Source organism: Neolamprologus multifasciatus, chromosome 19, assembly GCF_963576455.1.
Source record: "Neolamprologus multifasciatus chromosome 19, fNeoMul1.2, whole genome shotgun sequence".
Classification (NCBI taxonomy): Eukaryota; Metazoa; Chordata; class Actinopteri; order Cichliformes; family Cichlidae; genus Neolamprologus; species Neolamprologus multifasciatus.
The window spans coordinates 13,128,014-13,140,816 of NC_140457.1; the positions used below are offsets into that span (position 1 = coordinate 13,128,014).

General features: G+C 39.8%; 3 protein-coding genes across 5 annotated transcripts; 2 read left to right on the forward strand and 1 right to left on the reverse strand.

The window, feature by feature from the left end:
* Positions 1–20: 20 nt before the first annotated feature.
* On the forward strand, positions 21–7,543 carry LOC146496159 (rab GTPase-activating protein 1-like). 2 transcript variants are annotated; one of them, XM_085142859.1, is made up of 8 exons: positions 21–3,021; positions 3,868–3,948; positions 4,102–4,212; positions 4,471–4,575; positions 4,671–4,754; positions 4,836–4,907; positions 5,132–5,398; positions 7,313–7,543. In XM_085142859.1, the coding sequence occupies exons 1-8, from the start codon at positions 2,911–2,913 to the stop codon at positions 7,541–7,543; spliced, it is 1,062 nt and encodes a 353-aa protein (XP_084998985.1). In that variant the 5' UTR covers positions 21–2,910. The 2 variants fall into 2 exon arrangements, with proteins under 2 accessions (XP_084998985.1, XP_084998986.1); XM_085142860.1 differs by lacking the exon at positions 3,868–3,948.
* Positions 7,544–8,270: 727 nt separating this feature from the next.
* Positions 8,271–10,686, forward strand: ebi3 (Epstein-Barr virus induced 3). Of its 2 annotated transcripts, XM_085142862.1 has the most exons (6): positions 8,271–8,379; positions 8,572–8,686; positions 8,827–8,896; positions 9,519–9,636; positions 9,761–9,924; positions 10,531–10,686. In XM_085142862.1, exons 1-6 carry the CDS (start codon positions 8,274–8,276, stop codon positions 10,684–10,686), a joined length of 729 nt encoding a protein of 242 aa, XP_084998988.1. In that variant the 5' UTR covers positions 8,271–8,273. The 2 variants fall into 2 exon arrangements, with proteins under 2 accessions (XP_084998988.1, XP_084998987.1); XM_085142861.1 differs by lacking the exon at positions 10,531–10,686 and having other exon boundaries at positions 9,761–10,319.
* Positions 10,687–10,966: 280 nt separating this feature from the next.
* On the reverse strand, positions 10,967–12,735 carry odf3l2a (outer dense fiber of sperm tails 3-like 2a). Its single transcript, XM_085142864.1, has 4 exons — positions 12,516–12,735; positions 12,241–12,363; positions 11,941–12,082; positions 10,967–11,312 (listed from the first exon to the last, which is right to left on the reverse strand). Exons 1-4 carry the CDS (start codon positions 12,733–12,735, stop codon positions 10,967–10,969), a joined length of 831 nt encoding a protein of 276 aa, XP_084998990.1.
* Positions 12,736–12,803: the final 68 nt, after the last annotated feature.

Sequence of the window (12,803 nt, forward strand, 5' to 3'; positions counted from 1 at the left end):
AAGCTAAATCCAGATAATGGAGTGCTGACTTAAGACTTTTGCACAGTATTGTATGTAAACTGCTTTATTTTTATTTTTAAATGTCTTTGTCAGTTTAGATGTTCACTGAACACTGGCGTTCACTGCCACCTACCCAACAAATATCCCCTTAGTCTGATGACAGTGGCTCAGTGTTTGTGCTCACAGGTTTGTTGCACCATAATGAACACAACTGTTGTGTTAGAACTTAACTTTTATTTTCAGGTTACTGTTTCTGTATTTTTAAAAAAAAAACACATTCTGCTATGACCTGAGGAAAATCCACAATGTTTCACATAATGTTCCCTTTTTTTCAGGAGGAATAAATATGTAGATATCTGCATATTCTTATGGTCTGTCTTTTTCACACAGTGACTCAGACAGTAGATACACAGGATTATGAAATCGGTTTCTGTTCATAGAAGAAGAAAAAAACAGAAAAGAAAAGAAAACCACAGACGTACACGTCAAGAGTCTGGACACAGCTTCTCATTTTATGGTTTTTCTTTATTTTCATGACTATTTATATTGTAGATTCTGACTGAAGGCATCAAAACTATGAATGAACACATGAAATTATGTAGTAAACAAAAAAAAAAGTGAAATAACTCAAAATATGTTTTACATTTTAGATTCTTCAAAGTAGCCACCCTTTGCCTTGATTACTGCTTTGCACACTCTTGGCATTTTTTGCCTTTAAATGGGGTTGGGACCATGTTGTGCAGGAATCAGGTTGGTACACAGCTGACAGGCTTATTTGACAACTGTTAGAATTCATATTAAGGAAAGAACCAATCAGCTACGTGAAGAGAAACGATAATCCACCATCACTTTAAGAACTGAAGGTCAGTCTGGAAACTTTGAAAGTCGCAAAATCCATTAAGCACTAGGATGAAACTGGCTCTGACTGTGCAAATCAGGCCTTTATGGTCAAATAGCTGCTAAGAAAACACGACTAAGGAAAAGCAACAAGCAGAAGAAATTTGTTTGGGCCAAGAAATATAAGGAATGGACATTACACCAGCGGCAATCCAAGCTTTGTTCTGATGAGTCCAAATTTGAGCTCTTTGGTTCCACCTGCTGTGTCTTTTTGCGACACAGAAAAGGTGAACAAATGGTCCCAATCAAACCCAATCAAGGTGGTTTGAGATGAGACGGCAAAAGGGCCAACAAGTGCTCAGCATCTCTGGGAACTCCTTCAACACTGTTGGAAAACCATTTCAGGTGACTACCCGATGAAGCTCATCGAGAGAATGCCAAGAGTGTGCAAAGCAGTAATCAAAGCAAAGGGTGGCTACTTTGAAGAATCTAAAATATACAAAATGTTTTGAGTTATTTCACACTGTTTTGTGTACTGCATAATTTTATATGTGTTCATTCATAGTTTTGATGTCTTCAGTGAGAATCTACAAGGTAAATAGTCATAAAAATGAAGAAAAAACAGAAAGTCCAAACTTACTGGTAGTGTACATTAGAGCAGGAAATGCTGATTTTAAAAAAAGCCACAGAGGGGGAAAGAAAAAACGTAACTAAACATATGCAATAGATATTGGCGTATATTTACATGGTTTTTTGGTCTGTCTTTTCCACACGGTGACTCAGACAGTAGATACAAGATGTTGAAATCAGTTTCTGGTCACAGAAGAGAAAAAAAACAGAAAACCACAGACGTACATTAGAGCGGGAATTGTTTTTTTCTTTCTTTAAAGCCACAAAGGGGAAACAAATAAAAATTACAAAATTCAGATAAAGAAAGGTAGTGAAACACTGAAGTTTAAAGAAAGGGAAGTGAAACCTTAAAAAAGAAACCGGTCTGTCATCAAGAAAGAGAAGATAAAAACTGAGAGGTTTATAATGCAAGCCAGGAATTGAGAGAAACCATGCATCATTACATGAAAGTGACACCGAGACCGTGGGGAAAAAGAGGGCGTCGAACGCAGAATCATCTTTGTTATTCCACACTCGTGCTTTGGTATTTGAGTGCTTTACCTGCTCGACCCGTTTCATACCCTGTCAGGCTGCTTCGCCCATGACAATAATAGATGCCAACACCTGCGGATGACAGATCGCAAATACGACATCATTTACTCTTTAAATACATAAGCAGGGTCTGGCAGCTTCACACAGCACCTCTACCTGGCAAAGAAAAGTGTAAAGGGGGAGAAAAAAGTAGAAGAAAAGATGACTGGAGTGAATTTTTTAAAGAGGTTTGAAAGCATAAAGTGTGAGAGAAAAACAATTCATAGCGTGAGCTTATTTTCACCAGATAAATTAGAGTGAACTAGCTTGTTTGAAAAGTTCAGCTCCAACAACACGTGTTTCTTTTTTTGTTCTTCTATATATGTATACGTGCGTGTGAGAGAGAGCATGGACACGTGAGTTGCTAAGAAAGCTGAGCTCTGCTGTGGGTGTGTGTAAGGTTGTCTTGTTGTCACACTCCCTCTCAGGTTGGTTGTAAACCCTGTTGAACCTGTTACCGCCCAAATACCTATAACACTGTTTTTCCTGAAACAGTAGGCAGTTCTGACTGACTTCTAATGAGGATTTAAGCAGAGATACATTTTACCTTTGCTGTATTATTCTGTTGCTCACCTTTGGACTATAAACAGACTTTCCTTATCCTCGATTGACTTGGACTTTAACCTGATATTTCCTGTTTATGCTCAAATACTGGACTTGCAACCATCATCACTGCAAGGAAAAAGAAGGTGACTTCATCGCTATGAACCCGCTTCTTTAATTCACTTAAGAGACAGATTGTCCTTCAGGCCTGACGGGATCCCCATTACTTCTCGTGGGTCTGTTTAAAATTGGAGCCTCGACGTGCAAAAGCTCTGACTGTTTACATCTGATTGAACGGAGGCAGCTCTCGTAGCTGCATATTTGGACAAGATGATGGAAGAGGTGTCCATGGTCAATGCTTACGATGCCCATGCAATCGAGCAGATGAGCGAGGAGGAGATTTTTGCCTGTCTAGGGTCTGAAACGGGACCTAAATTCACAGTAAGTTTCTTTTTCTTTCAGTTTGTGCACTTAGTGACAACAGCTGAGCTATTTTTCTTCATAATTCCGCAGTGAAGTAGTAGAACATGAGTCTGCATTAACTCAAGTACTGTCCTTAAGCAGATTTGTACTGCCTGTGTGTATTTCAATTTTTAGATGTCTACATTTTAGAAGAAATATTACACATTTGGCTGATTTATCCAACAAGGCTCTACTTTTATCCTCTACAGCAACAAATTTCTTCTTACTTGTTAATGCATATTAACAACCTATTAATATAAATGATTATGTCAGTAGATTGTAACACTCACACACTCATTTCAAGTTGCAGATTATCCTTATTTGACTGTTGATTAGGAGCAAAGCATTAAATGGGTGTAGTGCTGCTCTTAGCTTGCCTCTACGGGCCTGTTTGGGTTTGATCTTTACAATATTTCTACATCTGTTACACGAGCAACTGGCTAAACGGTAGCTGCAAGTACAATCACAACACATAAAACATTCCTTTGGATGTTTTATGGATGGATAATAATTTCAGAAAAAAAAAAGGAATGATTTCTGGTTGTTCGTTTTAGATATCTGAGATATGGAAATTGCCATTTCAGACTTCCTTCTACTATTATTCCCTCAGGCATACTAATTTGATCATTTCCCCATGTGCTTATTTTATCTTATCTTGGTGCTATCTCCTTCTGGATCTCTTTCTTGGGCTCGTTCTTGATTTGTCATGCTCATCCCTCATCCGGCACAATATCTGTGTGGAGGAGATAGCTTTCTTCAGCTCAGTCAAATGTGACAGTTTTTCTGCTTTGTTATATTTAGTGCATTTTGACTCTCTGCCATTAGGTACCAACAAAGAAAGCTAAACTGAAGGAGTGCCGGCTTCAAATAATGGATGACGAGGAAGACACTTTGGACAAATATGTGGTGGGGGATCTTTGTCTCTAAAGTCAATCCTAACATTCTTCTTTTGCTGTGATAAGTGCTAGGATCAGGTTCAAGTTATTTTCTTATTCTTTATCTAAAATGTCTTTTTTTTAAAATGCTGAGACTTTGATAGATTGTTTCTGTGGTTTGCAGAAGGAAAACCGTCAGCTTCAGCAGGCCAGCCTTCGTCTGGAGCAGGAAAATGACAATCTGGCCCACAAATTGATCACCAGCAAGGTGGCCCTGAGGAACACTCTAGACAAGGTACAATTAATTACTGCCCTTTTCAAAAGGGTAGCGAAACCCCACAGGAAATGAATAAAGTGTAACCGTAATAGAATAATATATTTGGCATTCATTTTACATTTCATTAGAATAGCACAGTGATTTTGTCTTATTGTATTATTATTAACTTCTGGTATTGTGCATGGCCCTGCAGTTATATGCAACATCAATATAAAAGTTTCATTCACGATGAAAGCGTAATATCCTGAGCTGACTGCCGCGATTTTCTCTTTGCAGGCGGAGGACAGAGTGGACGAACTAACCAAAGACCTTATGGAAACTAGACAGCAACTGCAGATCACAGAAGAGGAGAAAAGAGGGAAAGAGGAGGAAGTTGCCATGGTGAGATTTAAGTTATTCATGCTTCCTCACAATTAGAGATTTTGATATTTAACTGCAGGCATAACTGAGCGAAGGAATGTTATCTTTCATTATAGCTGAAGGAAGTGTTTCGGAGAGAAATAGAAAAGGCCGAGCAGAAACTCAAAAGGTCGTCTGGTATCATTGCAGACTACAAACAGGTACAGAGAGTTTCTAAAATCACTACATTTCTTCTGCTGATGTTTTGCTTAATTATGTTAAAGTCGTGATCTTTGGCTCAGATCTGTTCTCAGCTGACAAACCGCCTTGAAAGCCAGCAAGCCGCCCACAGAGAGGAGATGGATTCACTTAAGGTGAGGGTAGCGCTCTTCCTTTGGAGCTTTGCTGTCATCTCTTCTTCTTTTATCTCACCTCTTACCTCCGCCGTGCTTCATCTCAAATCCTGTTGTTGTATAAAATGCTTTCAACCTTTCTATTAAATCATCAGTTACTCAGATTATCTATTACATATGTCACGTTTGAGAGGAAAAAATCTGTATCATTTCATTTTTGCTGCACTTTTTTTTTCACATCACAGAGTGCAATAAAAGCTTGCTCCCACTGTCGACACATCATGAATTCAGATGAAACATCCGATATAGGTCGGGACTCAGAAATGGCTGTGCAGACGGAAGATCAGAAAGTGACTGAACAGGGCGTGGAGGAGAAGGATGAAGATCCCACGCTGGAGGAGCAGAGGAGGAGGGAGCAGGAAAAAGAGCTACTCAGGGCTCAGATTGGGGATTTGGAAAAGGAGCTGGTCCAGACCAAACTCCAGATGGTGGAGGCCACGTGCAAAATCCAGGTAAGACCAGTGAATCAGACCGGACTGGACCATTCATAGATACATATCTTGATTAAATCTCTGACCTTCACAAATATCTACAAGCATGTAACCAAAACATGCACAAATTGTCAGTGTTTTGCAGATAAGAGGATATCTGGATATATGTCAGCCAATAAATGGCAACAAAATGCAGCAAAGAAATGTTTTTGTCATAACACGGGTTAGTAGTAGTTTTACACTATAAAATATCTCTCTCAGTTTGCTTCTTGGTCACAGTTAAGAAAAATCAAGGAAGATCTGGATAAATATTGATTGCCACCCATCCAGCTGTCCATCCATTGATTTTCTTCCACTTATCCAGAATTGGGGTGAGGTGCTAGCAGGCTAAATAGGGTTTTTCTTTCCCCAGTCCCATTTCCTGCTTGGGGATACTGAGCCAGTTACAAATATGATGAGATTTATAATCCTTTCACCATGTTCTGGGGTGTCTCCCTGGATAGATGGATAGACGTGGCCGGAAAACCTGATGGGAAAGTGCCCAGAAGGCATCCTGATTAGCTGCTCAAACGACCTCAACTGGTTTTTTGAGCATAGGGTGGGGAGAGATCAGTGGCATTCAATAAAAAAAAAAAAGATTATTTTATTTTAAAGTGGTCATTAGCATGACTGTGAGCTCTGCTAGTCTAGTGCTGCATTAAATCTGGCTTTTTATAGGGAATATGTTGACACCTGACCTCTAATAAAGCTGATATGAAGCATTTTTACTAAGCATAAGCCCCTGAAGACAGACAACAGGACCAGGTTCTGAGATATTGTCGCTGTTCCAGTAAAACAGGTTTGACAACACTGGAAAGTGAAAGTTACAAAGGAACATTTTCAGGAAGAAGTAGCAGAAAACAGAGACTTCAAAAGCTGACAGGAATTACCCCGGATCATTTTTGAAGTCATTTGCTTCATAAATAACACAGAAATAGCATAATGGGATAATCCTGAAGAATGCTTCAAGATTCATTACTTATTACTTTATTACTTTTAAGTAAATGGTAAATGGCCTGTATTTATATAGCGCTTTACTAGTCCCTAAGAACCCCAAAGCGCTTTACATATCCAGTCATCCACCCATTCACACACTGGTGATGGCAAGCTACATTGTAGCCACAGCCACCCTGGGGCACACTGACAGAGGCGAGGCTGCCGGACACTGGCGCCACCGGGCCCTCTGACCACCACCAGTAGGCAACGGGTGAAGTGTCTTGCCCAAGGACACAACGACCGAGACTGTCTAAGCCGGGGCTCGAACCGGCAACCTTCCGATTACAAGGCGAACTCCCAACTCTTGAGCCACGATCGCCCCTACTAATTACATATCTAGCATGCTTAAAATAGGCATATAAATAAATTGCATCACTTCCACAATACATTGTCGTAATTCTATCATATTTAATACGTTGTTTTTGTGAGCTTTTGAGACTTCTAAATCATGTGTGCAACTTTTTTTCCTGAAAAATGTAACTAAATTGTGAAAAAAAATGCTTAATCTAGCAAATATGATGCAAATTCAAACTGGCATGTACAAACTTTGGTCAGAAGGTTCGGTAAACACTGCAGTTCCAAAAAAACCTGAATTTTCTGACAATTGTTTCATGGTTCAGGATTTACAGGGTTGAAGTAATTCATAATGGTGTCCAGTTAGTGAATTATTTAAAACTAATCATTACAGTTAAATTCAGGTATAACTGTGACCCATAATAGATTAAAAACTTGAGTGTTAATTTGCCAATAATCATATGAATCGGCATTGTTATTTAAAACTATTAAAAGTATTTTAATAATGTAAATAAAAAAAACATAAGTGCATATTTAGTAAAAACATAGTAAAATTAATTGCATAATGCAGTATTTGCAGTCATACATCTGTGTATCCTCATGCAGGAGCTGGAGCACCAGAAGGGAATCCTGACCAGTGATCTGCAGGAAGCAAAGAACAGCTGGATCAGCAAGGCCTTCACCTCGCTGCGGACCTCCAGCGGGGGGCTTCACAGTCTTGACATACACAAAGACGGCACTCACACAGTGGGTTGGAACGTCCACAGTGCCTCCCTCTCTGGATGGAGCTCCAAGAAGCTATCGTGGCCTCACAGAGTCAATCGAGAAAATGTCTGAGAGCTTGGACTGTGAATGCGCAGATGACATAAAACTGGACACTAGAGGGGGGTTATACCTCTGCTGAAGTATGACTTTATTGCCTGAGTGATAACCAAAGACTGTATATACAGAATGATTTAAACCTGTACCTGCTGATTCCTAATTTGTGCACTAGATGGCAGTCAAGATACCATGAGCTGAGGAGAGTACCAGAGAGCACTGACAGTTGATATGAAGTAGGGACTTTCTTGGCTTTGCTGATTTTGTCTTTACTGATAGGTTTCTTTGCATATTTGTAAATGTACGTGCTGTGTGAGTCTCCTGGAGACCAGCATTTTCGTTTGTGCCATAAATGCACCATTAAAGAAGTAACCACTTCAAAAAAACTTCTCTTTCATGACGTAAGGAAACCTTAATCAGCATGCAGTAATTCATAACTGTTCAGTTCTTATAAGGAATTTCCTGTGCGGTGACTTCTCTTCCTCTTTCGCAATGACCCCTTTGGCTTTTATACCGCGATCAGCTGCGAGGCGCTCAAATACACAGGGGAGGCGAGACTGTGAAGCAACTTGTTATTGCTGTACTTTGACACAAAGACAGGTGTAGATCTGCAAGAAAAAGGGCAAAGGACAAGGGAATAACAGAAGAGAGTAGTATTTAACTTGGGCCCGGGGTTGGGAGTTGAAAGTAACATTTCTAAAACTACTTTGAAAAACTGCTCTTGGCAAATAATCCCTCCTCTGATGCAATGAGGGCTGCAGTATTTGGTGGTGGCTATGTCACTGTGACTCTACTAATTAGCATTGTTGAAAGTCAAGCACTGGACCTGCTGAGAGGAACTGGAACATCACAGAGTGAGTGCTAGTCTGTGCTTGACTACATGTTTCCCACTTCCACTTATTCTTTCTTTCTTTCATGTTATGTTATAATATTATTGTCAACGTGATACCGATACAGATATTAAATTTTGTATTTTTCTTTATTCTGTATTTCTGTCAGCGTTTATGTTTTGCACTCAGTGACTAAATCCAGTTTTTCCCTGCCAGATCCCCTCTCCGCTCCCAAGGTGCACTGCTGGTGTTCGAGCTATCCGAATGCGACGCTGTGCACCTGGCCTAAACCACCCCGCTTCCCTACCACGCATTACATTGCTACATACAGGTAAGTCTGTGAATAGTTTTAGTGGGTGCTGACCCAAAGCACTGACCCCCTTTTAGTAGAAGACACTCTACTTAACAAGTGTCATTAAATAGCCTTTTTTTTCTTAAATGTGTTTATGTGTAAATGTTTGTGTTTACCAGTGAGAGATATAATCAGGCAAGCACCAAGGAATGCCATCTCCTTCCACCCGGCTCTTCATCCTCTGAACAGGTACCAGTTTATAACCTTAAGAGATCATCTGATATTGGCTGTGCATCTAGGAATTTTTGGATATATTCTTGTCTGTTATGAGCAAAAATCCCTGGATCCTGAGACTGAAATCATGCATCATGCATAGTGTGGAGGGAATTTTCAGTCATGGGGTGACGTTAACCCTTAGGTTTGCAAACAGCCAAGAGAAAGGAGAAGAGGTGGTTTCCAGAATTCATGCAACAAAATTTAACTCATTTAGATAAGTTGTACTATATATATATATATATATATATATATATATATATGTACTATATTTACACACACATATACATAAAGTACTGGAATGATCCACAAACCTGACGGGACAGTCTGAGTTTTGGAAAATCCCATTTCTTTTCTTTTCTTTTCTTTTCTTTTCTTTTCTTTTCTTTTCTTTTCTTTTCTTTTCTTTTCTTTTCTTTTCTTTTCTTTTCTTTTCTTTTCTTTTCTTTTTTGGAATCATTTCAAGTTTATCTTGTGAGTCTGAGGAAACCAGTAATTTGTGATCTGTGGTTGATTACTAATTCATCTCAAGTGCTTGTCATTTTGTGAATTCCCCAAAGTTTTCTTTCATCTTCTCTCTCTTTTTCTTTTTTTTCAGTTCTGGATCTGCCAGCTGCCCAACCTGAAGCTTCTTACTGACTACATCATCAACATCACAGCAGTTCATTCTGGGAGAAGCAGCTCCCATCTAACAAGCTTCATGCTGGAGGATATAGGTGAGAAATGAAATTACACAGAATGTGGTCAAACTTCACTTAGCTTCATAACCCAATTCCTGTTTTTATCTAAACAAACAAACAAAAACAACAATATAAAAAAAAATCTGTTCTATGTGTTCAGTGAAACCAGATGCTCCCGTTGATGTCCGGGTTTCCCCTACTAACAACAGAAAGTTGTTGGTTGAGTGGTCTCCTCCACCTACTTGGACCAACTTGGCAATATTCCCCCTAAAATACCAGATTATCTATCAGTGGGAAAACAAGGGGATCCGAAGGTCTGTTAATGTAAGTATGATTTTCATCACACCATATTTGCATAAAAGTGTTGCAACCACAAGTTTTGTAAGCAGCACATCACACTTAACGCTTACACGGATATCACATGTGCAAGTTCAAAATTACCCAAACTTTTTGAAGCAACCTCGAATTGCTTTTTTTTGTACTTGTTGTTTTTCTAAAAAAAAGTTCCCATCGTCTACAGGATCCAGTTTTTAATTTAATCATTTAAATAATCATCAGTAGCTTTTCTGTTTCCTTTTAAATATTACAACACTCATTAACTTGACTTCAAGTGTTCAAAATTGTGTGAAAATATTTTCTCATAAATTGTTTTTAAGATGTAATTTTTTTTTTTTTTAAATGTGCATCAGCACACACTGTAACTGATTTGAAAGTATGACTAATGATGGCAAACACATTTGCATTATTACTAAACTCTTCCATCCACTTTCATGAAACGGTTTATGATTCATCAACTATTTATAAGTCCTTTACTTCTATTTTAATATGTGACTTAAAGTAACCAGTATCTTTTTCCACTGGGCTGACTTGTAGCCTCCTGGTGTTAACTATGTGTGTTTTTACATATGTATCCTATATTTTCTCCTCCAGCTGGGTCCTTATGAGAACACCACGGTTGAACTGAAGGCCCTGACCCCAGGGAGGCCATACCTGTTCCAAGTGTGTGCTAGGGAGCTGCTTGGTCTGGGCAAATGCAGTGACTGGAGTGTGCCCGTGAAGATCACAATACCAAGAAAAAGACTGTAGGAAGTTCCACTGACTTCCTTTTTTTGTTTACCCATTTCCTGTTAAGCTTGCACTGAAGTAAACAATTTCATTTTCTGGTATTTTACCTGCACGAAAAATGCAAACACAAACTATTTATATTTTGTTTTATTTATTAAAGAGTATTGTAAATGGATATCATGCGCACAGTTTACATTTCCAGTTTAAGTCAGTATTTTTTGTATTATTGTTATTTTGTAACAGTGTTGGTTTGTTAAGTCAAAAAGAATAAAAATAAGGTGTCTGAAGCAAATCCTCATTGTCAGTCAGTTACATTTACCACAAGTGGGGTGACAAACTCAGAGTGTCTGATGCCCAGAGTGAAGGATGGTGATTTTGGAAGGTGCAAATGAAATCTCTCTGGGCTGTAGGCGCCAGGGCCAGGAATAGCAGAGGAATAATTGGGCCTTTTAGTCCTCCCCTGCATGGTGAAGGACGGATGGCGATGACGGTAAATGTCCGGGTTGGTGCTGTTGTATTTTCCTGGTCCGGGAGTTGTGGCAAGATCTTCAGAGGGAGCGCCGACCTTCCTCCGGGCTGTGAAACTGTAGCTGGCACTGGAGGGTTTGTGAGGAATATGATGTCCCAGAAGATTAGGAAGACTGTAACTGGAAGATTGACGGAAACAATATAAAGGTTAACAGGAACACTGAGTGTGATGTAAGATGGTAAATCTGGTGTTATTCTCTGTTTGATTTCTAAATTCCTCATGCTGTCTTGGGCACCTACTCCCAAGCCCATTCTTCTTTCCTAAAAAACAAAGGAAACCATATTTATCAAAGACTGTGGACTTAGTAGGAAATGGCTGGGGTGGATATAACAGGCTATCCCCTCTAAGTTTAGGAAACAAAGGAGCTCAATGAGACGCTATTAAGCAACAACCTCTGAGGCTGGGAATGATATTCAAAGCAGAAGTGCTTAAAAAGTTGAGGTTCCTCAAATAGCCACTTAACCCTTATTCCGTATTAGAGGCAATCTTCCATCTTGTACTGTCAAACTTTAGAGCAGAAATAAATATAGTTAGAGCCTAGTAACAGTAGCTGCAGGTTTTAATACTCAAGAATGCTCAAGAACTCTGTGCACAATTTTAGATGAATCAAATCCTAGATTAACACTAAACGCTAACTTGAACTGTTTATGGTTACTAGAAGGCTTCAGGAAAGGGATCCACAAACCAACGGGTGATGTCACACCACTTTCATTGACCTATAATCTACCTCTCCTCCTCGCTTTTACCTGTTAGGTGAGGGTACAGCATCCACAGAGCGGTATCTGGTTCGAGCTCCAATGATGTGTGATGGAGGTCTGCGGTGGCCATTGAGGGGCGGAGCCTTCTCTGGACTGTAGGCTCCGGGCCCGGGAGTCTGGAATAGGTCACCTAACATAAAAGGAAACTAGTTTGAAATTATTCCTTTATTTTAGGGGGGAAATGGATGAATGAGTGGATGGACTGATAAATGGATGGATGACTAATGCTTGTCCAAATATCTGACATCAATTACTACACAGGTTGAATGGTTTTTCCTTCTTTTTTACCTTTACTTCCTGTACGCCCTCCTCTGCCCAAAATAGAGTAAGATGGCATTTCCATGCTGCCAAAGCGCGTGACCTTTGATCCAACGTGGTACCTCGGTCCTGGGCTGGAGTCCACAGAGACCACTGCAAACAAGGCCAAAAACCATCAAAGTGCTATTCCTTTACTTTAACTGCTCCAGCTTAGCATTAAGTACTTCTTTGTAGCACTCCTTAGTCAACGATTGGTCCACTGAGGGCAAGTTTACCAGAACATACAAAAATAACTGACAACTTACTCGCACTGCTCATACGACTATGGAAGGTATATGCTGCACTTCTGGGCTTGGTGAAATCATGGTTGACGTATCCAACTGTAGGGGGCAGGCTGTAGCGTCCAGGGCCTGGGCCTGACAGTGAGTAGGTGGAGGAGGAGGAGGATGGTGGTGAAAATGATGCAACAGATTGCACTCCAAGCAGCAGTATAGCACACCCACCGCTCTTTGGCTCCGGCTGCATCGTCTCTGATGATTTCCATATGGAGCTCTTTGACTTATTTTCTATGGTTATGCATTTTAACCTACTTC